The sequence below is a fragment of the Lagenorhynchus albirostris genome, chromosome 10, assembly GCF_949774975.1.
Source record: "Lagenorhynchus albirostris chromosome 10, mLagAlb1.1, whole genome shotgun sequence".
In the NCBI taxonomy this organism is placed as follows: domain Eukaryota; kingdom Metazoa; phylum Chordata; class Mammalia; order Artiodactyla; family Delphinidae; genus Lagenorhynchus; species Lagenorhynchus albirostris.
The window spans coordinates 45,507,688-45,533,729 of record NC_083104.1 but is presented as its reverse complement, the minus strand read 5'-3'; the positions used below and the strand labels follow the sequence as shown (position 1 = coordinate 45,533,729).

At 36.8% G+C, this 26,042-nt stretch overlaps 1 protein-coding gene across 1 annotated transcript in view; it reads right to left on the bottom strand.

Moving 5' to 3' along the window:
• Positions 1-26,042, bottom strand: part of NKTR (natural killer cell triggering receptor) — a 49,563-nt gene that overhangs the window by 7,947 nt on the left and 15,574 nt on the right. The window contains exons 5-14 of the mRNA XM_060162255.1: positions 25,690-25,734; positions 23,844-23,931; positions 14,829-14,858; positions 14,158-14,303; positions 12,718-12,940; positions 12,138-12,293; positions 5,437-5,524; positions 4,802-4,947; positions 1,365-3,409; positions 518-1,283 (exon numbers count right to left, since the gene is read on the bottom strand). Coding sequence (XP_060018238.1) covers positions 518-1,283; positions 1,365-3,409; positions 4,802-4,947; positions 5,437-5,524; positions 12,138-12,293; positions 12,718-12,940; positions 14,158-14,303; positions 14,829-14,858; positions 23,844-23,931; positions 25,690-25,734 — 3,733 coding nt within the window. The remainder of the gene's footprint in view (positions 1-517; positions 1,284-1,364; positions 3,410-4,801; positions 4,948-5,436; positions 5,525-12,137; positions 12,294-12,717; positions 12,941-14,157; positions 14,304-14,828; positions 14,859-23,843; positions 23,932-25,689; positions 25,735-26,042) is intronic.

The following is a 26,042-nucleotide window of genomic DNA, read 5'->3' as shown; positions in this document are numbered from 1 at the left end:
GAACCAAAAATCAACCAATCAATCTTAAGATGATCATTTTTACCATTTCCTGCCCCTTGAATAAAGATCAACTAGATGCAAGTCCTTGGCAGGTAACTTTGCCTCTCTGGCCCTCACCCTCCACTTGTATAAAATGGAGGGTTAGATTACTGATCTCGAAATCCTACATATTCTGTAAATGCAAGATTCCCTTCTAAGGCATCACTAACAGTAGAGAGAGTGGCCTCACTCCTTTAAAAATGGAGAACTTGCCACCTATCACAGCAACTCACTGCAGTTGCCATGGAGCTTTAATTGACAGCAATAGTTTTTTTACCCTGAGCCCAAATCTCTTCCCCTGAAATCTCTGCTCCCTGTGTCTTCAGTCTGCTCTGTGAGTCACACAGCACAAGCTTTCTCCTTATTCCCTCCCAGATATTGGGAAACAGTGATCTTGTCCCTAACTCTGATGTTCTTCCAAGCAAAACAATAACAGACTCTCCTTGGGAGAAAAAAAGGAAAAGAGAGTAATGCTCACCGATAAGATGATGTGGAACTTCTCGATCGACTCCTTGAGTGACTGTAGGAGACAGACCTTGTTCTGTGCCTTGACTTGGTCTCAGATTTACTTCGAGATCTGCTTGGACTCCTGGACTGGCTATCACCATCCCGACTAGGCGTCTGCTCATCACTCGAACTCTCCTGATTTCTTGGCCTCCGGTTTAAGCGTGCTGTCTTTCTTACTTCATCAAAGAGAGACCCAGGCCGAACTTTATTTTTGCTTTTAATTTCTATTCTCAAGCCTTGTGGTTTCATTTCAGGCACAGTAGTCAGTGCCTTAACTTCCACAGCACTTGATGTAGTAGCAGACGGTGCTGCCAGGTTCCCCACACCTTGCAGGGGCTTCCATTTATTATCCATGAGGCTGGTCTGGCTTTTCTCAGCCACCTCTCTCTTCACAGTGCTTTCTACAGCAGTGGCCAAGCTGGCGGAGCTGCTGTCCTGCTTTCCCACCTCACCCACCATTTTGCTTTCTGACATGCTGCTTTCCTGTTTTCCCAACTCTGCCTCAGGATGCTCTGTTGGCATATCCTGCTTTAGAACAATGCTTATATCCGGGGTGCCAAGCCTTGAATTTCCTAGAGGGGAAGCCGCCTCGGCCTTTGCTGGGGAACTCCTATCAGGAGTGCAAATCTCCATGTTGTCATCTGTTTGAAGCAGATCCTCCACTCCGCTTGGGATGCTCTCTTCAATATGCTGAATGTTCGGGGGAGAACTGACCACGTTTTCCTCAGCATTTAAAGCTGCGGGAGACACACTGAGTTTACTATCATCTTTAGTAGGCTGATCAGTATCTGATGAAACCGTTATTGGATTATGTTTACCTGAAAGACTGCCATCTTCACAGGGCTTCTCAGTTTGGGGAATATTTTCTTTTACGGCTTCCCTGTTTTCAGAAAGTTGTTTTTTCTCTTTTGCTTCCTGAGTAACTTGCTTTTCGTTAATCTCCTCCTCCTCCTCTTCACCAAATTCTAGTGGAGGCTGCCAGTGAAACGCTTGTCTTCGTTTTGGAGCCTTGTGTTTTTTCTCTTTTTTCCCTTTCAATTTCTCTTTTGCTTTTTTGGTATGTTCCCTTTTAAGATGCTCCTTGGAGCTGTGTTTATGCTTGTGGGGTTTTCCTCTACTGTTTTCTGAATTGGAATAGAACCCCTCAGAATCAGAGGTTGATGACCGCTGTTTGCTTGATTTCCAGGCACTATTACCATCAGGCAGTAAAGTACTTGCTGAAGACTTAGTTGCTGGTTTGGCTTTGATGTGAATTTCACCCAACTCTGACTCAGAATCTGAAGTGGCTTCACCTTCCTCCTTATCAGAAGATGGCCGGGAATTATTTTTACTGTTTTTAGTTGCATCTTGTTCAGAATTTGACTCAGAGTCCCATTTACTCCCAGCATAATTCTTCCTTTTGGGCTTACTGCCACTTCTAAAATGATCAGAAGGACTTTCTTTCAAAGTTCTTTTTTTTGAATGAGGGCATTCCCGTTCAGGCTTAGATTTCTCTTCACCTCTGTTTTTCTCTTGTTTATTATTCATGTCCATTTGGACTTGCTTCTCTTTTTCCTGGGCTGACTGTGTAACCCGAACACTTGACTGTTCACTGTCTGAAGAATAATCTAAAGATGACCTGCTTTCACTGTACTTTCTATGACATGAAGACTTGTCTCTGCCTCTGACATATTTATTACGAAGTGTCTTTTCAGAGCTGCTGCTGTGCCTTTTATTTGAGGTGTTATTTTTTTTCCCATTGGATCTAAATTTTCTCTTGGCTCGTCTTCCATCATCACTGCTAACAGAAGAGTATGAAAATGATCTACTACACCGTGAGTGGTCACTGTATTTATTTCGTGAATGAGATCTAGATGAGGGAGACCTAGACCTTGAATGTGAACTAGCTAAACTTCGAGATCTTGTGTATGACCTGGAATAAGATCTACTCCTAGAAGATCTACTCCTTGACCTCGGTGAACTTTCTGAACTTCTATCACTGTATTTTGAATAAGCGCTCCGATCACTTTCTGAATTTTTTTCTCTTTTATGGTAGGATGATGAACTACCAGTCTCTTTAACATTTGCTAAACCATAAGTGCTTTGGATGGGCAGCAAATGGGTTGTTTTAGCTTTCATTTCCTGGATTCGTTCATAAGAGGGCTTCCAGGGCTTCTGTCCAGGCTTCCACCTTGAAGGAGGGGGGCTGTCACTCAGTGGTATTACAGGAATATTTTCCGCCACCACTGGTTGTACTAAAACATTTTCATTTTGTGTCACTGTTGCTCTTAAAGGTTCTGTTTTAACAGGTTTATTTTCACTTAACTGAGAGCCTGTTCCTCTTGGTGATTTTGATGCTGTTCTTTGGTGCCCTGACTTAGAACTAGATCTGGACTTTGATCTACTTCGAGAGTGTGATGAGGATTTTGACGGAGTCCTTGATCTTGAGCTTCCTCTAGAATAAGACTGTGAGTGAGATTTTGATCTGTATGAGTCTCTGCTGGAATGGGTTGAAGAGCTGTGGTCATCCTTATCAGATTTAGACCAGTCCCTCTTGGACGAGTGATGAGATGACAACGAGGAAGAACGAGATCTCCTTTCTCTATCACATGAGGATTTCACTCTTCGGGTGGAAGATTTTAAGGATTCTATGTCAGATGGTACAATAATCCTTCTCTTCTTAGTCTGTTTGTGCCTTCTGCAATGTTTCTGCTTTTTAGCTTTCTTTTTATGCTTAACCTTTTTCTCTTTTCTGCGTTTTTTATGGTGACCATCAGAGTGTCTTGCTGTGCTTAGATCTGAATAATATCCATTATAGGACCACGATCGGGATCTCTGGGACAAGCTTCTTTCATCCCATCGGCTTGAACAGGGGTCACTTAACCTATAGAAAAGGACATAATACGCATGCAATTATTTACAAGCATGTTTTCTGTGCTTTAAAATTAAAACACATTTGTTGTCAATACAAATGCATCAGCAAAAGCTTAGTTAACAACCAAGTACTGACTCTGTCAACACTTTAAGCACACATAGGAAGGATAAACCAACAGCTGATAGGCCTGGTCCCGACCTTGTAATTTCAAAGAGATCATTACTATCAGATCACTACTATCAGACTTACAAAAGGATTTTTTTCAGAGCCAAGCCAAGAATTTTCAAATTCGATAGGAAAATAGTTTTGAAAAGCAAAGCAACTACAGCAATCACAAAAGCACTGCTGCCCTACTGAGTTCCTGGCTATCATCCACTCAGTAACACTCTGCCTCCAGGAATGATTTCTGAGGGAGAATCAAATCAAGTTCCCAAACAATTCTGTTAATTCTCTGCAGATACAGGATAACTGCCTGAACTTTAGGCGAAGCCTCTTTTTCTTTTTTGGCTGCACGGCTTGTGGGATCTTAGTTCCCTGACCAGGGATCGAACCCGAGCACCAGCAGGGAAAACTCCCGAGTCCTAACCACTGGACCACCAGGGAATTCCTTAAAAACATGACTACTGTTTTCATCTCAGCCTCATACAGGTAATCAACAACTTTCCCCTACGGTTTTAGTTAAACTACTTAGTACAGAAATTAGGGGAAAAGTACATTAAATAGATGCAGACTTTACAATATCTCAGTGGCAATATCAGGGCTCAAAACTCAGAGTTTTCAGTGCCACTGTGTCTACACCACTTCCACACAGCAGACGCACACCTTTTCCTCCCTCTTCTAACTTCGAACCATTCTGCTGGATGCCCATAGAGAAAAACAGAATTCTACCATGAACAATTACACAGGGTCCCATTGGTATATTTTGCACTAGCTATTCTGGGGCCAGCCCCATTTCTAAAATAGATACTGCACTGTGGAGTGTCAATGAAGACAGGACATGGATACACTTCTGAAGAAACAAAAGTCCCTGGGGTCAGAAGTTAACACACACACTGGGTACAGATTTCCCTATCTACCCATTGATTCATTAGTGACTATGAGAACAGGCTAGGAAAGAATCTGCTATATAATTTTTTTTTAAGTCCTGATTATTTCTAAAATTGAATAAGAAATCTTTAAGAAATTCAGGAGGGTTATAGTCTTGTGAGGGAAAACAGAATTTTGATTTAAAAGCACCCAAAGTCAAGCAGCCCTCCTCCCATTTCACCAAGCATTCCCAAATATATTCTCTTTGGTCATAGTCTAATTTTAAAGGTAAATATTTAGTGAAAAGTCCAGAAATATGTCTCTATCCCCTTAAGACTTAAAATATAGAGGACACAGGATTGTACTTATACTTACTTATCTCCTTTACTCCACTTTTCTCCACTAGGTGGTCTATATGCTCTTAATCTCTGCATTTCTTCTTTCCAGTGAGGAGGAGTTTCACTGCTATCATCATCATCTGATTCGGAACAGGATCTTGATCTTGGAGGTGTGTGATAGCGCTTTAAAAACAAAGTTAGGAATAACTACCTTCAAAATATCTCTTAATTGTAATCTGCTATAGGACAGAGGTAGGTATAAGACCCAATCTCTGACGCCATTCAAAGGCAATAACGACTGAAGTACCAAGAAGATGGTATGAAGTTGTGTCAAACTAAAAAAAATGGGAAAGCTGGAGATTCACCTGTAATCACACACAACAATTTCCTCTTTGAAGTCCTAATGGTTATATTCATTAGCCTAGATTATTCAATATACTAACATTTCTCAGCATACTATTTCACATTCATTTCATATTCAAACCCATTCAAACACAGCAGTAAACACTAATCTAACAGCAGTGCCTTTCCATAACTATACAGAATACAACTAGCTCCTTGGACAGATTTTGGACTATACCTAAGATTAAAGCTAGGATTTTGCCTAGAGGTAAAAACATTTTACCGCTTAAGATAAATAATTTGAAAAAAGTCCAGTTTTAACACACATACAATTGTGCCCCTTCCTTTAATCTTCCGTCCAGACTTTGATACAGATGGTTTCTGATCATTTACAGTGGGTGTAATATCAGGAATCTTCCTGGAAAAGAAGATTGAAAATTTATAAAAAGCAAATGCTAGGCAGTTTTCTCAGTGTTTAAATGCAGAATTTATGGTCCTATCATACAAAAACACTTCATTTAGATTCAACACTTTTGTAGAATGAGGCACTCCACATAACCCAATTTTCTAAGCAAATCCTTTAAATACAAAAACTAAAAAAAAAAAGTAACCGGGGGTTCCCTGGTGGCGCAGTGGTTGAGAGTCCGCCTGCCAATGCGGGCAACGCGGGTTTGTGCCCCGGTCCGGGAGGATCCCACATGCCGCGGAGCGGCTGGGCCCATGAGCCATGGCCGCTGGGCCTGCGTGTCCGGAGCCTGTACTCCGCAACGGGAGAGGCCACAACAGTGAGAGGCCCGCGTACCGCAAAAAAAAAAAAAAAAAAAAAGTAACCCAACTGAGTAGAAATACACGATACTAGAATCAATCTTTTAAAGTACAGAACTACTTTCAAAAAAATCCTTTTTTAGATGTCTCTTGTCAAAACAGTAATGTTCTTAGGGAATCCTGAGGTATTGTTGACTCTAATGCTTAAGTGTTTTTAACAGTTTTAAATTTTATTTTATATATATATTTTAAAATATTTATTTATTTTATTTATCTCGGCTGTGCTGGGTCTCAGTTGTGGCACGCGGATCTTTACTTGCGGCATGGGGGATCTTTTAGTTGCGGCAGGCGGGCTCTTTACTTGCCGCATGCGGGCTCCCAGTTGCGGCATGCATGTGGGATCTAGCTCCCTGACCAGGAATTGAACCCGGGCCCCCTGCACTGGGAGCACAGAGTCCTACCCACTGGACCACATTTATTTTATATTTTTAATAGTCTGTTTGTCTACCCCACTTTACTATAAGCTGCCCCTCCTTTAATGCTCTGAATCTGCTACTTTATCTTATGGGTGATTACGGCAGCTACAGTCCTCCATGCCTGAGAAGTCTTTTCATACTTGAGTTTGTTTTGTACCTGTTATGATTAACATAATGGCTAGCTTTTATTGAGGACTTACTATGTGTCAGGCATTATATTAATAAGCATTTTAAACATACTTATTTATTGGGTAAAAATACATAACATAAAATTGGCCATTTTAACCATTTTTAAATGTACAATTCAGTGGCATTAATTATACTCAAAACGTTGTGCAACCATCACTACTATCTTTCCAAAACTTCTTCATCACTTCATCCTGAAACTCTACCTATTAAGCAATACCTCTCCATTTCCCTCATTCCCTTAGCCTCTGGTAACCTCTAATTTATGGCTGAATAACACTCCATTGTATATATATATATACACCACATTTTGTTTATCCATTCATCTGTTGGTGGACGCGTGAGTTGTCTCCACGTTTTTGCTACTGTGAATAATGCTGCAATGAACCCTAGAGTACAAGTATCTGTTTGAATCTATTTTCAATACTTTTGGATATGTACCTAGGAGTAGACATGCTGAGTTACATGGTAAATCCATATTTAACTTTTTGAGGAACCACCAAACTGTTTTCCACAGCAGCTGCATCATTTTAGACTCCTCCTAGCAATGTATGAGGATTCCAATTTTCTCCACATCCTCACCGACACTAGTTTTTTGGGGTTTTGTTTTAAATTACAGCCGTCCTAGTAGGTGAGACACGGTATCTCACTGTGGGTCTGATTTGCATTTTCCTAACGACTAATGATATTAAATATCTTTTCACATGTTTGTTCCCCATTTGTACATCTTCTTTGGAAAAGTGTCTATTCAAGTGCTTTGCCCATTTTTAAAATGAGTTGTCTTTTTGTTGCTATTGCTCATGCTTTTGGTGTCAAATATAAGAATCCACTGCTGAACCTAAGGTCATGAAGGTTTACCCCTATGTTTCCTTCTAAGAGTTTTATGGTTTTAGTTCTTATATTTAGGTCATTGACCCATTTTGAGTTAATGTTTGCATATGATGTGAGGTAGGGTCCAACCTCATTCTTTTGCATGTGGAAATCCAGGTGTCTCAGCACCATTTATTGAAGAGACTATTCTTTCTCCATGGAATGGACTTTGTACCCTTATCTAAAATATAATGGCCATGCAAAGTTTGAATCTCAGCATCAAAAATCAGAATTTTTATCATCTTGGGCCAGTTATTTAGCTCTTTGAGCTTCAGCTTTCACACCTGTAAAATAGAGATAACACTTCAACTTATTTATACAAATTAAAGAGATAATGTATGAAAAACTGTTAGTTCAGTGCTTTGCATATAGTAAGGGCTTCCCCCCAGAGCAGGGTTCTCAAACTCAAATGCTGACAGGCAGGTAATGTAAATCAGTGAAGTGGACAGAATAGTTCACTTTCCACTTGATTATTCTTCCACTTGAAGAATAACAGTTCAAGCCCAGTGATATACTTCAACTTCTCTTGGTCAGGAGACAGCAGAGATTGGTATGAATAGGGACAGCACTCTGAGTAGCCACTAATTTTTGCCTTGCAGTGTAACAGAACCAATGTTTTGGAGGATTCTTCAATTTCTCAAGAGAAGAAAAAAATCTGAATTTTTGTATGAGTCAACAATGTTTGAGCCAGTCTATGAGCCAATGGTGACACTGTCATGAGAGGTGTCATGAACCTAAGGAATATAATGAATCCAATTCTGGACACCTGGGAGCCAATTTTTAAAAATAAAACAATAATATGAAGGACAAATAACATAGGTCTATACTCCAATGTTTTCATGATCCACCAGTTTTCTCTTCTGCTACAGAGGCTCTCAGACCATGAGTAGGTCCCATATTTCAGGGTCTGAACCTCAATCATGCGGGACCAGATATTGGATGTTCTCAGTGTCCACTATGCCCATCCTCTTGGAGACTCACACTGCTCACCTAATCCACACGCCACTGAGGTACTAACCAGAGGTCAATAAAATAAATGACACTGGGAAAAAAAAAATCTAATGGCCATAGATGTATGGGTTTATTTCTGGACTCTCAATTCTATTCCATTGGTCTCTATGTCTATCCTTATGCCAGTACCACACTATTTTTTTTTGAATTTTATTTTATTTTTTTACACAGCAGGTTCTTATTAGATACCACACTATTTTGATGACTGCAGCTTTGTAGTAAATTTTGAAATCAGGACATATGAGTCCTCCAACTTTGTCTTTCTCCCTCAAGATTGTTTCGGCTATTTGGGACACCTTGCAATTCTATACAAACTTGGACATTGACTTTTCCATTTCTGCGAAGTCTACTGGAATTTGACTGAACCCATAGCTCATTCTGAGTAGTACTGACATCTTAATACTAAGCCTTCCAATCCATGAACATAGAATGTCTTTCCACTTATTTAGGTTTTAATTTCTTTCAGCAGTATTTTAGATATATACCTATAGTTTTCATTGTACAAGTCTTTCACCTCCTTGATTTAATTTATTCCTAGGTATTTTATTCTTTTAGATGTTATTTTATGGAATTACTTTCTCAATTTCCTTTTCAGATTGTTCATTGCTGGTTGTTAATAAGTGTTTTAGAGGCATTAGTTCATTTAATTCTCATAACAACACTATGAGGTAGGTACTATTATCATCTCCATTTTAAAGACAAAGAATTTTAAGATTAAGAGGTTAAAAATGTTGCCCAAGGTCACGGAAAGAAATTAAACTTGACTCTTATAACCATTTTATAGGGTTTTCCCAACCAGGAATCTGGCTCCAGATAAACACACAATATTACTATAAGAAAACCTTGACTAAAAAGTATATTATAGTCTTTTCAGTCATTTCATATTCATGACATCATTTGATTCTCACAATGAGAGATGTAACAGGGACTCTTGGCAGGCAATTGTTAACCTCGTTTTCCTCATGAAGAACAAAGCACTGAACCAAATGACTTGCCTATTAAGTGTTCGGCACAAATTAATGTTCACCTGGGAACCTTTTAGATGCTGATCCAATGCTGCCACCCTCTACCTCCTCCCCACAACATTCTGATTTAATTTGCTGTATGGCCCAGAAACTGGTATTTTTAAAAGCTTGCCAAATTACTCTGAAGTGCAGCTGAAGATGAGAACAAATGAATTAGAGCAAGTGTGGAACCCAGCTTTCGCTAAGTGAATTATAAGTGATAATGAGCTTAACTGCTGGTAAATTCAGTAAGGTGGCAAGCTCACTAAGGCTGACAGCCCGTTTTCTTATCCTTGCATACCTTGCATTCTTAGCACACAATTCTAGCTCCCAAACAACTGATCAAATCTCAAACGTTCTAATGAAATAGATCTACTTGCTATCTTTGTATGACACAACTACCTGCCAATTATGATTTAAAATAATTCTGCAGAATATAACTTCCAAAGAAGAGTGATGACCAAATAAACTTACTAGCAATATTCAACCATAAATACAAGACAGTGGTATAAACTACTTTAAAAATACCAGATAACAGGGGTTGGCAAACTTTTTCTTAAGAAAAGAGTCCACGAGTAAATATTTTAGGATTTTTAGGCCAAGAAGAAAATTAAGATAACTATGTAACAAAAAGAAAACAAGTCTTCGCAAATGTTTTTTTTTTTTTTTTTTTTTTTTTTTTTTTTTTTGCGGTACACGGGCCTCTCACTGTTGTGGCCTCTCCCGTTGCGGAGCACAGGCTCCGGACGCGCAGGCTCAGCGGCCACGGCTCGCGGGCCCAGCCGCTCCGCGGCATGTGGGATCTTCCCGGACCAGGGCACGAACCCACGTCCCCTGCATCGGCAGGCGGACTCTCAACAACTGCGCCACCAGGGAAGCCCTTCGCAAATGTTTTATCAATGAAATTAGAAAGTATCATTTTTTGTGACACAGATCTACTAAGGAGAGTGGAATTCTTTTTCAGGGAGAATAACATTTCACTTCATTTAACTAGGGTTCAGTATCCCCTATCAAAGCAGATAATGTTAATACTGTTCTTCTGGTAATGCGGATCTGTAATGAGATTTTTACATACTCCATCTCTGAAAATATCTTTCCACACAGATGGATTTTATGTGTAGCACCTGAAATACTGGACAGTTATAACTGCATCACTGTGATGTGTAGTGCACTGAATAGCATATAAAGCGATGAGAGCACCACATACAAACTCTCTGCAACTCTTTGATTCTGCTGCTGTAACAAAAACAGCCCACGAAAAACAGTGAACAAACGGATGTGGCTGTGTTCCAGTAAAACTTTATTTATGGACACTGAAATTTGAATTTCATGTAATTTTCACATGTCACAAAATATTATTCTTCTTTTGATTTTTTCCCACAAACATTTAAAAACATAAAAACCACATTTAGCTCATGGGCTGTACAAAACCAGGCAATAGGCCAAATTTAGCCCATGGATGACTATAGTTTGCCAACCCCCACTAGATGACACTAAAACTGACCTTTCAAGTTTCCTACTTTCTGAAAACGAAATGCATTTGATCAATGAATGGTGTCTTATATTTTCAGAAAGAAGGATCCCACTAAAATTTGTTCACAATATATTATGTTATATTATATATAATATAATAATATAATTAACAGCAAAACTACTGATACCTTACAAAGCTCACTAAAAAGGTTTACACAACTGTCATAAAGAGAATATTCAATTTTTAAAAATGAAAACATCAGTATGTTAAGCTATTAGTTCAAAGATACATCCCATTTCATAATAGCTTTTTAAAATGAGAAAATACAGAATTTTAAAATTTCTAATGAACTAAACAATAACCACAATCAAGAGACTTGATTGTGAACAGGGACATGTGCATAACTTCTCAGGCTTCAATATTAACTCTTCATAGGAAACCTGTCAATTACACCAACCACTTTATGGTATTTCTATTCATATATTTCCCTTAACAATTCTAAACTTGAGTCTAACACACAAAATACATTAATTACTATTTTTTGAGACCAAATCTAAAGCTACATGTTAGCTTTTCCAGGATAGAGGATTTATCACTGAGCAAGTTAACAACAGTAACATATGGGACTAAATTTTATCCCCAGTCATCACGCAATAATTTTGCACTATAAACTGGAGTATGTTTTATCACTCGATTGGATCCAAAGAGTTAAACTAACCCTGTTTTTTTTTTTTTTTTTTGCGGTACATGGGCCTCTCACTGATGTGGCCTCCCCTGCTGCAGAGCACAGGCTCTGGACGCGCAGGCTCGGCGGCCATGGCTCACAGGCCCAGCCGCTCCGCGGCACGGCATGTGGGATCCTCCCAGACCGGGGCACGAACCCGCGTCCCCTGCATTGGCAGGCGGACTCTCAACCGCTGCGCCACCAGGGAAGCCCCTAACCCTGTTTTGACAACCAAAATCTCACCCCTAATGAAAGGCCAAGTAAATGAGATTGGTAATGAAATCTTGCCAGATCTCCACTAAGAACTTCTCCCCGATCAACTTGCCAAACCCCCTCTCTCTACTAGCAGAATATGAATTTTGAAAGGTAGGGTACATGTCATTTACGAATTCAATATCTCCCCCAGTATAATTCAAAGTGCTCTGACTATGGGTCATGCTCAATAAATGAGTGTGGACCTGCAATGAGCTAACAGAATCACCAGTCAGAGAAACGAAAACATGTAGGTTAATCATCCTTACGGTTCAGGCTCCACTGTGACAAGAGGCATATCTCTTCTTAGTAAAAATCGGTTCTCGGGCACTGGAGGAATCTCTTCTGGGCGCACCACAGGCTTTTCCCTTTTAGCATTTGAATCGATACACCTTTTTTCATTGGTGTCACTCCTCTCAGAGTGACTTAGAGAGAACAAACCGAATCACCAATTAAGATGTGTAATGTCTGCATTTTATAATAATATTAAATAATATAATAATATAATTAGCAGCAAAACTACTGATACCTTACAAAGCTCACTAAAAAGGTTTACACAACTGTCATAAAGAGAAAATATAAAACACAATGCAGTGAAAAAGCCACAGCACTAAAACTCTGATAAGAATTGCCAAATGATCCTTTTTTCTTTTCTCACCTGCAAACGGGTAAATCTTTGATATGAAACATCTGTGCTACCCTTGATTTGTTAGATTTCAATTTGAAGACCACAGAATGCTATCCTTTTCAACAATAGGTAACAAAGCTAAGTTTACAGAATCACACATACTTTCCCCATTCCAGGGTGCTTGTTTCTTAGGTAAGACTACCTTGGTGTTTCGCACTTACCCTTTTGGGCTTATTATATGTTTATTCCTTGGCTCTTCTGAACTGCTTGCTTCCTTTCGTCTCTTTTTAGAATGTTTAACTTTTGGCCTTCTCTTATGTTTCCTTCTTCTGCTTCTCTCATGTTCAATTTCACTTTCTGAGGATGATTCTGAAGAGGAAGAGGAATTGGAAGAGGAATCCGAGACTTCTGAATGAGTTGGTTTCTTCCTTTTTTTCTCAAAAACTTTTAAGAAATATTAACAAAAATATTAGTACTGGATTTCAGTGCCTATGTTTCAGAGTAAAAAACATGATTACCAGGTATTGTAAAACATGTTTTGTATAAAGAAAACTAAAAACAAAATTTATTTATTCTTTTTTTAATTTTAATATTTTTAACATCTTTATTAGAGTATAATTGCTTTACAATGAATGGTGTGTCAGTTTCTGCTTTATAACAAAGTGAATCAGTTATACATATACATATGTCCCCATATCTCTTCCCTCTTGCATCTCCCTCCCTCCCACCCTCCCTATCCCACCCCTCTACGTGGTCACAAAGCACCGAGCTGATGTCCCTGTGCTATGCGGCTGCTTCCCACTAGCTATTTTACGTAAAAACAAAATTTAAATAAACTTTTTTTTTCAAGTTGATAATACAATTTGCTGGTGAGATTGTAAGGTAACAAAGCCCTCATGAAGTCTATATTCTAGTTGGGTCAGAGAAGAAAATAAGCAACTACATAATATGACAAATGATAAATGCTAAAAGAAGGGGGAAGTAAAGGCAGGGTAAAGGGAACAGGGAAAGTTGAGGTAATTTAAGATAACATTTGAGCACAGGCCTGAAGGAAGTGAGGGAGGGGGTCATGCAGGTATCTGAACGAAGAGTATTCCAGAGAGAAGGAACAGCCAGCACAAAGTCCCTGAGTGCTTGACATGTCCGAATAAAGGTCAACGTGCTGGCAAGACAATGAATGAGGGGAAAGAGAGATCAGAGAAACAGCAGAAGGCCAGAATTCCTTATAGACCGTTGTAAAGACTTTAGCTTTGGCCGATGGAGAGGGAGCCCTTGGAGAAGATGGCTCTGGGTGCTGCTGAGGACTGTAGAGGGTCAAGAGTGTAAGCAAGGAGACCAGTCAGGAAGCTATCGTTGCTGAGAAAAGATTACAGAGGAGCAAGGACAGAGGCAAAGTGAACAGTAATGAGGCTATTGCTATCTTGTAAAAGATACCTGGGTTTGGACCACGCTGATAGCAGGGGAAGTAAAAAGAAGAGGTCAGATTTGAAAAGATTCCCTGATGGGTTGGATACAGGGTATGATATAGAGGCATCAGGGCTATTGCTATACTACTGGTAGGAGTTTCTTCCACTACCGAAATCTAGGAGGTATCTTTAAGTTACAGTCTTCAACATGTGTTACCTGCATCCTAGCTCCCTCTACCCCCAAAACACTCTTACCGTCTTTTGTTGACTTCGTGGCAAGCACCCCACAGTCAATAACTCGCACATCGGCATAAGGTCTACTTGCAGCATCAGTTTTCAGATTTTCAATTTGTTCGATTACTTCAAAACCGGAAATAACTAGTCCGAAGACAACATGCACCCTGTTGCAATACAAATTCAAGAAAAAATTGTTTTGAGGATAATTAAGCCATGAGCAGTAATCAAGACAACTGTTATCAATGACATATCCACAGACCTGAAAATAAGAGCGAAGTGTTTGATGTATGAAGCAACTAGAAGGAAATTAGAACTACTGCTTCATAAAAGGAAAAAAAAAAAAAAATCTCAAACTGGGCCTTAGTTTTCTGCCTTAAAAACAATGGTTCTTAACTATTTTATAGTAAAGAGTCTGATAACAATCAGATTGGACTTGATACTCAGACACCATCCTTACAGGGTCACTCAAGAGTGCATGCCTGAGAAGTTCACCCATGAGCCCACGCAAAGACCCCTTCAGTGACATGAGAGGTCTCAAGACTACTGCACCCTGTGACCCTTAGGAAGAGCTCAGCTATGAGATTAACCCAGAGATCAAGAGCGCCCCCTTGAGGGTTCACCCATGGTCTAACCTGTCTTGAACTGGCCACCCAAACACCTCTCCAAGATAAAAAGAACATAACTCTTACCCATCCAGGTGTGGAGCAGGTTTTGTGGTACTGTGTAACAAACATCAACATAAAGAAGATGGCAAAAACCAGGTGTTCAGGTGAACAGAGCAGAAGGGTTTAAATCACAGCATGTAGAGGACAAAGAGGTAAAGATAAAAAGATAGGGGAAAAAGTTAAACATGATACACACCTGAACTTAATAAGCTTAAAAACAGCAACAGTAGTCATTTTACTGATTTAAAAAAACCCTCAAGATTATAATGAATTACAAACTCATATCTCTCTCCAACATGAAGACTATATATGTATACATATATGTGATATAGGTTTGAAATACACAGCATAAATATACATTAAAATTAAAGTTATTCTCAAATCCAAAACAATGACAACAACAACAAACTCAAAATTTATCAAGATAATTAAACAAGAATAAAAAACACCTAGCCATTTGCTTATGGAAAGAAGTGTGATCAACACTTAACACTTGCCCCACATACTTAAATGAATTTTTCTATCCATTATTTTTCATACTGAGTCAGTCTGCATCTTTTAAGCAGGCAGATGGAGGTAGGCCTCAGGAGTCCTGTTTTCAGAACTTCCTGCCCCTCTTCCTTCACCTAAGGTGACCCTCTGCCACTCACAGCAACTCTGAAAATGCAGTAGGGAGCAAACCTTCAATCTGCTAACACTCTGACAGCAAACTAAGTAATCATGACATTATAGACACTTTAAATTTCCATGGCCCAGAAAACACCCAACCGCTGCTTCTATAGTCACAAAGTGGCAGTCACTCTTGGGAAGTCTTATGGGGTATATTTGGTTAAGATGTTTTGAACCCAAGCTAGTTTTCCCATAACACTTTCACAGATCTTCAGACTATGTGAATTTCAGTGGGAAAAAATTCAAAAGCAGATAACTAGACTCAGAAGTATCTATCACAAACATCTTAGTTTATAAGAAAGAGAAATAATATTTGAGAGAAAGGTCACTGGATTATCAGGCCATGTTAAGGCAGTCAATTGTACTAGAAGCTCCCTTACCAATTTTTATACTCATTTTAAGGCAATTCTATGAAACGTTAAGTCAGTAAAACACAATTTTAACCTTCACAACAATGTTAAAAATCATTCTACCAGGAAATGTAACACTTATACTTACATTAAGAATATTCAGTTCTGTAAAAGCACTACAGAATTTAGTTTTAAAAAATTAAAATATCAACTCAAGAGGTGCCAGAATTTTAAAGGGAATCTTGAGTTTTAAAACCACTGTCTCAAATTTTCCTTAGAAGATTGAGAAGTGGTAGCTTAAGCCAATGTAACAATAAAAATGAATAAAAACAGGCAGAAGAAAGAAAGAAGAAGAAAATCTCGCGAACTGGTGAGTCACGGATGCTTAAATCATGAAACTAGCAACCCGAAATTACCCTGGACAAGAACTTTAAGATAGAATTGTGCTTCCCATAATTAAAAAACTTTACCAAGCACAGTAAACATAGTAAGAAGTTAGTACATACGCTAGACAGTGATTCCACTGTATGAAAGATGGAAAGAGGTAAAAATTTTAAAGGTAAAAATGTTCTACAATATAAGGGATCAGTCTCAAACATGCAGTAGTGAAAACAATGATTTATTGATTAGATATATTCCTCTTCCTTGGACCTTTCTCTCACAATTCTCAGATATTCTGGTAATGGGGAAAACCCTACAGATAGTCTTAAAACACAAACAACCCAATTCAATTTGCATCCTGGCTAACAGGAGTGCTATGAAAACCACCTTAGAGCAAACCTTTGGAGCAAATAGTGAGATTAAAACATCTGAGCTAACTGCAGTGATGCAGCAACATAATACTTGAAACTCAATTTGAGGATAGAACCTTTATGGACAGACTCAAGTTTTGTTTTTAATTCAAATGAAAACTGAAGACAAACTTGGTCCTTTAGTGCAGTAGTGAAGAAAACAAATGAAGACAAGAGCAATTATTTCAAGGACAAATTTCAACTGGCCGACTGTGCCTAAACTGGTGGGAATAATTAAGGCCATTACTTGCATCTGCAATTCAGGATGCAGAAGTACAAATTTATGCTTTAGTTGGGTTAGACTACATAATAAGAATACTGAAAGTATCTTAACAAAAGCCCCCTGGGGTTCTCAGCCCACACTCTAAGAGTAGAAATTCCAATGTAAAGCAAGCTTGCTGGCACTGGGCTGATGGGCCGGGGGAAATGATATGCTCCGTCCAAGCCATTCAATTCTACTAAAATGGGCAAAGAGATCTCACCCCACCAACTCTTAATTGTATTGATGTTTCAAAACTATACAGCTGTAAAGACCCAGGCAGTGGTAACATATGCTCAGTAAGTTAAGACCTTAAGGCCAGAGACTATCATAAATATGTAATTTATACATGCTTATGAAAACATACCTAAAGGAGAAACAACCACAAGAACATTTCAAATTAGAAAAGCTTTCAATATTTTCACATTTCCATTTTCTCCTGTCACTCAAACACTGATTTTCTAGTTTCCCTCACCTATGAATCTGCTTTAGAAATACATGCACATTTAAACCTTGTAAATCTTAGAAACTGAAAAGTATCACTGTCACTCCAAAAAACAATCTATATATATATTTTTACCATTATCAAAGCAGCTTTTGGCCTTATACAGAAATTAACAGTTCTGTACTGAAATGAGATCTAAACCATTATATACAATATAACCCACCCCCCAAGATGTGTGGGAACTAGGTGGTAACAAGCCACTGAAATTAAAATTATACTCCCCAGGATTAACCATGAACAATAAAACACACTCGTTTTACATGTACTGCTGCCACAGATCAAGCAGAAAGTTTTTTTTCTTAAAATGGTTCAATGCACATAACAACAGGATTAAAGAGATAAAGGCAAAGAAAGAAAAAGAGAGAGCCTTAGAGTAATGAGACATTACCTTTGGAGCGCACGGTGTAACACTCTTTCTGTAAATTTTACACAAAAATGGCAAGAAATAAATTGTAATACACTTTTAAGACAAGACTGAATCTACGTTTTAATATCAATATAACTTTGAAATTAAATACTTTCAAGTTTTATGCAAAGCAAGAAAGCTTTTTAAAAAGGAGGGCTCTAAATTTTCTTTCACATAGGATATGTATGTAGAGATGAATTACGTTTAAGAAAAGCATTGTAGTTGAAGTGGGAATCTGCTCAGGTCCCTAATATTGTAACACCAGAGTGTGAATAATAGCTAGAAACAAAACATTATATATTGCTTTACAAATCACAGAAACTGGCTAAGTCATCAACTAACATCCTTCTCAGAAAGAGAATAATGTATCCTGAATACATACATTAGTAAAAAATCTGAATGCCCAGGAGCAGTTACTAGCAGTAGAAATCAAAAATTTCAATGGAAAGAACTGAGTTAAGAGACTTAAAACAAAATTTCAGGGAACTTTTTTTACTAATTCACTTCAAACAATTAAAGTACCTTTCATGTTTCTACATTTGAAAGCTTTTTTGGTCACACATCGAAACAGATTACCATCAGGAGTTAATGACCAAATGTTTAGACTGTAGCTTCTGTTCACTGCACTGCCATTGCATACACTCTTATAGTTGTTAAGGAACTGAAAATAATAATAATAATAAAATAATAAGGCAGCATACTTAGAATTTTAAGGATCTTCTCAAAGGATAAAAAGGCAAGAGAGATATAAGTATAAGAAAAAGTATGCTGTCAAATCTTGGCCACAGTACTTTCTTTTCCTGTCTAATCTGATTTTCTCCATTATGAAAATTTTTTGTTCAATGAATATACACTGTCTGACCAATTTTAATTCGATTAAACTTTAACCATATCTGTTACTATTCAGACCAAAACCTGTATTACATACAGTGGACAAAATTCTTTATAGGGGTTTTGGATATATTAAATCTTGAAATATTTAAAAATAGCTTTAATTTCTTATAAAGGCATTGATACATGAATTACTGTCAAAAAAAAGTTTTAAATAATGTGGTGTTTCCAATGAATATTGAAAAAAAAAAAGTGACTCTAGCTGTAAACTAGCATGAGAGAAGGAAACAAAGACAACCTATTTCTGTCTTAAGCAGGCTTTAACATGCAATTTTTCCCTTCAACTCCTGAAACTGTCACACCTGTAAGAGGCACCAAATTGTACAGAGTGACAAAGCTCATGTAAGGGCAATGGAAACTAACCAAGCCACATTACAGTGCTCTACCTATTGTTCCATAAGTCACCAAAATAAAACAGCTTTAAAAAATTCAGCACTAACATTAACATAACACACACCAAACACCATGAGATACAAAATTCCTTCCAGGTTGCTAACACAAATGTCACACAAACACTAAGTAATATTAAGACTGGATGTTAGGGATGACACTTAATATCCAGAGACGATGGATTATGGTTAAGTGTCGTGAAATCTGTTCATGAAAAAATCTTGAAATTAACATATGAAGGTATTACCCCCAAAAAAGTAGGGAAAAAAGCCAGAACTTCTCAGGTTATTAACACTTACTAGCATTTCTTCTCACACAAATTCATGAATATGTGAAGGGAAAAAGATTTCTACCCCAAATCTACTTTTGCTACCCCCAAAATATCAATATAGCTTTATAAAGCCCTTAAAACCAAACCACCCCTCAACTTCCCTTGCTCTGCTACTCTGAAACGATCAGCACTTCTCTCCCATTCAGGTAAGCAGCCATTCTTAAATGACATAGAATATATCCTAGAACTTATGTTTTCCTCCCACAGTCCTATTATGACTGTTAAAATTCAACACACACTTTTTGTTTAAAGTTCAAAGTTTGACTTTTCGACATTATCTTATTTTCTTGTATTTTTATAATTATCATGACCACTGACAGTGGCCAACGACAGAGCCTGTTCTCCAAGGCTCTATGGGTCTTTTCATTCCCTGGTTGTGATATGAGGCCTGCACAGACTAAGCCAAGGGAGACGACAGCAACCGCCACTCAAACATGTTCTAACAGCAGCCGATGAAGAGACTGCAGCCAATTTAGGCAAGATGAGCCAGAGTTTCTTTGCAGCTCCTTTCAGACTGATGAAAATTAAGCAAGTACAACTATTTCCTTTAGGAGAGACAATATTTGCATATAAATCATTCCACATATTCAGACACTTAGGATCAACCTACAAAACACTTTCTTCCTTTTATGTCTGCATTTTCACACCAAAATGTTTACTTTATATTTGAAAGTGGGGTAGATACTTTACAAACAGAAAAGGAAAAACAAAACTAACTCAAGGTATATAGCTAAGTAAGACTAGATACAAGGCTTCCTGATAGCTAGGTTAGTGCTCTAACCCAGAAGAATATTTAATACAAAGCTATAAATCACCTAACTAATCTTTTTAATGATTACTTTATGCAGTATCTTCTTTATCCTTTTGATGAATGAAAATAAAGACAATGAAAATCAGAGTCAGAATTAACAGACTGTCATGACTGACAGCCAAAGGAAAAGAAAAATCCTTTCCTATGTGTCATATTATTCTCCAGCAATGCTTGTGGTGTCTAAAACTTACTAAAATTAAAATAAATTCAGGGGAATTCCCCAATGGTCCAGTGGTTAGGACTCTGCGCTCTCACTGTCGAGGACGTGGGTTCAATCCCTGGTTAGGGAGCTAACTAAGATCCTACAAGCCGCGCAGCGAGGTAAATAAAATAAAATAAAATAAAATTAAATTAAATTAAAATAAAATAAAGTAGAGTAGAATGAAGTAAAATAAAATTAAATAAATAAATAAATTCAGAGCAGACCGGTCAATAAACCTACGTAGCTTACAGTGTGCAGCATTCTCTTTCTAGCTATCAATTTCTTTAGGATTATGAGTAAAACTCCTATAACCTGGGCTGCATATGTCTTTTCTTCCTTACTCACCATTATCTATAGAACAAAGGATCTCTAAATTCTTTTCTAGTCTAAAACTTTGTAATCCTATAGCTTCTGCTGTGACTTCTTCCTAGTCTTTGGCCTAAAAAATAAATAACAAGGATCCAGTTAACCTGGTTACTACTCTAGTCCCAGTTCTTTGAATTCCTTCAAAAATAGCTCAGCATGAACAAACCATTACTTCCTCAGTGATTCATGGGGATAGTGCCATATTTCACTTCTTCACGTTTCTTGAGAAGTACTATTCCAAAAACAATTAGTTTTCTTCTATTTAGGCCCCTAAAAGCAAAATCACTATGACTAATATAGTAGTAGATAAAAGTAGTTACTGCAAAAATTACAAATAGCTTTATAGAAGATAATCTGTTTTTTATCACACACATAATTTTTCCACCCAAAGAAAGCAATAGATACAAAAATATGTTTAATAAGATGATGTATATGCCTTAGGAAGGGGAGGTTTTAAATGTTTTAAGTAATGAAGACAATAGTTATTGTACAAAGCACAATAGTTATTCTTGAGCACAATAGTTATTGCTCAAGAATTCTTGAGGAACATTTTGCTCAAGTACCCAGACTAACTGCATCAAATTTACTCCTTAGAATTACAAGGTAACAGATGTATAGCATAAACTACAAATACAATTTTGCAAGGATATGTTAAAAGTCCTTATTAAGCCTATAAAACTGGAACTATAAAGGCAGTTCTTGGCATTTTATGATCCATTCTCACACTACCCTTTCGTTTTCAGACTGCAGAACTGCTGCTCAAGGTGCCACAGGAAGAGCTGTGGGAGGAGGATGAAACGCAGAAGCCACCCCTGGGAAGCCTTGAGACAGCTCAGTGACCATCAACCCTCAGAACCTCAACTTTTAGAGCGATTATCTGTGGTCATCTATACAATTTGAAGATAGTACATTATACTTTTTTACTACTTCCAATTCCAAAAGAATTTGGGCTTGTAAGACATAGACTTTCAAAGCTATTTCTTTCATGGGCTACCATCTCCATTTTACCTATCCCTTCTATAAAAGCAAAGAAACATTTTGTTTAGCAAAGTGAACATTAGTTTTATTTTATCCTGCAAACCCTGAGGAATTGGTACTTTTAGCTCACATAAAAAAAAGCACACGCATAAAAACTTCTTAAAAAAAAAAAGAGAGAGAGAAGGATTTTTTGTGAGTGCAAAAATGTTTACTTCCAAGATTGCTTTTAACTGAAAACTCATTTCCAGAAGTAAATGTCAAACTAAAAGTAGAAAATTTTCTTTCAATCACAAGTTCGCAGTGATTTTAGTGCCATCTACAATCAGTTAATTATGAAAACAAGGTTAAAAAATTTAATACTAATTTACAGATGTTAAAATTTTAATTTGGTATTCCTTGTCAAAAAATAGTCTAATGTAAAATTAAGCTATGTAGAAAACAGACACGGCTTTAATTTTATTTGATACTAAACATTTCTAGAAAAGGCTTAAGCAAGTACTAAATAACATAAAAACAAGATACTCTAAATTTTTTGAAGAGAGAATCTCATATACTGGATTTTAACTAATGTATGTAGGTGCACGGGTTTTAACTCTAACATTTTCTAAATAAGCTAATTAGTATATAACAATGGGAAGAAGCTGCTGCTACCAGATAAATAAAAATTTAAATGTACTGATATAAAAAAGGAAATCTAAAAGAAACTTTAGAGCCCTCAGATGGTAGCTTTTTGACCAATGAATCATCAGTTTATCATGTTCACAGTTCAGATAAGCTTAAAAATGGAAATGGGAAACCTCAATCAAAGAGTAAACAGCTTCTACATCAAGTTTTTCAAAATATTTCCCCCTACTTTTTTTTTGGCCCTCAAGGAGGTTAAGAATTGAAAAATACTCTAGTAAAGTAGGGTAATAACTAATACTCTATGGGATCAAAAAAAGATACAGGAATAACTGTTTTAGGCCTTCCTTTTTTCCTGCACAACTCCAAGCATTATCATCTTCTATCAGCTTTCCATTTTTAGGACATTCTTAGGAACAGAATGCCCCTTATCTGAACTTTATCAGATCATGTTGGAATCTATTTTTCACACAAACTTAAAGTGTGAGATTTATTTTATATGAATAATTTACTCCTTTAAAGACAGGGAAGCGCCATTCATACTCATCCATTCAGAAAGATGACAAAAATTTTTTTCTGGCAAACCATGGAAAAATATTTCTCCAATATACATAGCATAACTGCGGAGATTTACTTCCAATCAAAAGCATTAAACTCCATGCTAGCCAATTATCTTTCATATCTTATATCATGGGATTATAATAAAAATAGGTTTTGGAGTAGCTTTAGATAAGAATATAACTAAAAGTATGCCAAAAGTCTTTCAGATGAGAAATAAGTAAGGTTTTGGTTGTGTATACACGTACACGTAAAGGTGTTTGTTTTTTAAATATCAAATTCAGCATTCTGAAGTTTTCTAAGTGATAATATCATAAACTTTGGTGGAAATGATAGCAACATTGGGTTAATTCAATTACGCATAGAGATCTCACAAAGTTTAAGATTGTTAACAATGCTGGCTGAACACCAAATCATTTATCTCTATACAATGTCAGAAAACAATGGCACCTCTCTCAAACTGGTTCAAAGAACAACAGTTAGAGAAAAAGCAACCATACTACGGTTTACTCAAACCAAATGCTTTCCATGCCAAGGGCACATCCAGTCCTAGTCATGGACAAGTTTTAAATGTTCATCAAGGGTTTATGTTCCAATCCAGATTTGGTAATCTGAGCCCCCAAATTCGTTAAAAAAAATTCATTAAAAGTCAAAGCCAATTTCTTTTCTTAAGATGACAACATATTTTGAAAATAATTTACATCTTTAAGTTACGCCTTTTAAGTACCATTCTTCAAATCCAGGATATATGCTTACCGCTGAGGTGGCTGTTAGAGCTTACCAATTACTATAACATAATAAAACCCAAGTTGACAGAATCTAGCATTGAACTTGGTTTAACGATACCATCTTTCTCATGAACAGCGCTTCTCTGTTTAGAAAAAGCTCATCTCTGAATTATGCCTACTCACATGAAAAACTGGGAACCATTGGTATGTTTCCCTCGATTTGCCATTGACAAAAGGAACGCTCTGTCATGTTTGAGAATAAAGTTTTCATCTGTTTGAAGAAAACACAAATTTGTCAGTCTACAATTATAAGTCACTTTTAAAGTGCAATGTTCAAAGTAATAAATAGAAAGCAAAGGATGAAATTCCTCTTCTGGTCAGTACAGATACTTGACTGAATACTTTGAAAAAAATTCTTTTAACTAATCAAATAACAAAAGCATAAAACAAAAACAAAAACTGCTACTTATTTACTACTTAGCCTTGAGAAAAAAGAACATATATTTAACACTTTTATACAAACAGCCTTAGAACAGTCACTTTTAGTAGTAACATACTTTGGTTAAATGATGTTTAAACTATTAACTTTCAGGGAAAACCAGCAAGAAAATTTTAGAAAAATCTTTACAGTAAAGCTCATTTCCTCCAAATTTCCAATTAACCTGCATAATGCACTATACATGGGAGTTTAAAAATCCTCTTATGTGCTTAATTTCTATATGGTAAATTTATTACTCAATTCAATTGATGCTAGACTATGAAACCAAAAACCAAAATACTACAGTAAGTTAAGTTGTAGGGACATGCCTAAATTAAATTATGTAGATTCTTTCTAATCAATAGGATCAAAAACTAAGGAAGCAAGTCCTGTAAGTACAAAAATTTAAATGGCAAAATACAATTTTTTGATATACAAATATCTGCCACAGGGAACAACCACATTACAGTGGCCTACAGCATTAGTTTCAAATTGTTACATGCTAATAGAACCAGCTAAAGAGCTGTTTCCTACTAGCTCAAAGGGAAGACTCTGTCATAAAGATCACTTAGAGATGGATTTAATTCCAGCAGAAATATCCTGAAAACTAATTTAAATTTCCTGTTAACACTCATACAAACAAATCTTTCTTTAAAACAAACAGAAACATAGAAAACTTTAAAAAAAAAGATTACCTTGGGAACAGGCTTCTGAAAAAGTAGTAATCCATTTTCCCCCAAAAGAAATATAAAAGACTATTATAACACTGAAGCTATCATGGCATTAAAACCTGGTAATATTGGATCCCATTATAAATTTCCACAACTGACTTTTCTAAGGCTTTTTGGGGCAAGTGCAATAGTTAGATTTATGCAAATACTACTGTAGGAAAAAACCACAATCATACAGCTCTAGTATACAAAAGAAAACATACAAACCTTTGAGAAAGGAAGAAATACCAAATTTTATTCAAAGCAATTGCTTGGTTTAGAGAAAATAAACATTAACTAGATTCTTTTCCCTGACGTGGAAATAATAACCCATTGGGTAAAGAAAAGAAGATACAGATGCATGTATGAAACAGTATACAGAATTTTCCAAGTCTTCAAGCAATATAAGAAATCCAGCCACAACCTGACCCAGACTGTCCATAAATTTATTAGGAAGGGTGCAAGGGAACAGAGTTGGAGTTTGTGTTACTGAGCTTCGTTCTCTTACCTTTTCATTTTGCAAAAGACCACATTCTCTATAAACAAAAGAATATGTTGACAGTTTTAGGCAGGAAGATAGGAGTTTTCATGTATATAGTTGCCTAACCTCCATGCTGAAAGTCATGTTTAACCATAAAGTTAGCCTTAATTAATCTTGTCAATTAAGTTATATATTACAATGTAATTTATCCCCAAGTTCATGCAAATAAAGTATTTTCATGCAGCATTAGTTTCATGCAAAAAGTGAACTATAAGTAAACCTCTTCTCATTAAAAGTACATGATCAAACTTGCTTTAATATCAGAACTGAAACAAAAGACCATAAAATATTAAGCCTTACCTTTAAAATATCCACCATAAATTGATTCTCCACCTTTTCCATTACCTGAAAATAATGAGCTACATTAAACAATAATGAAAACTAAAAATATACTAATATACATAAATTACTTTTTATGGTTTCAGTTTGCTGAAGGAGTAATTACTGCAGATGATAAAAATTCTAAGACTCCTCAATTAACCTCAGTTTTAAACTATAAATCCAATCCCATTATAATAAAAACTATTTTAAAAATTCTCTCCATGACCCACTTATTTCAAACAGCAATCACACCAACAAAATTCTAAAAGAATAAAAACAATTGAACAGTACTTTGGCACCAAGTAACTGTATTAAAACTGCGTAAAAACAAA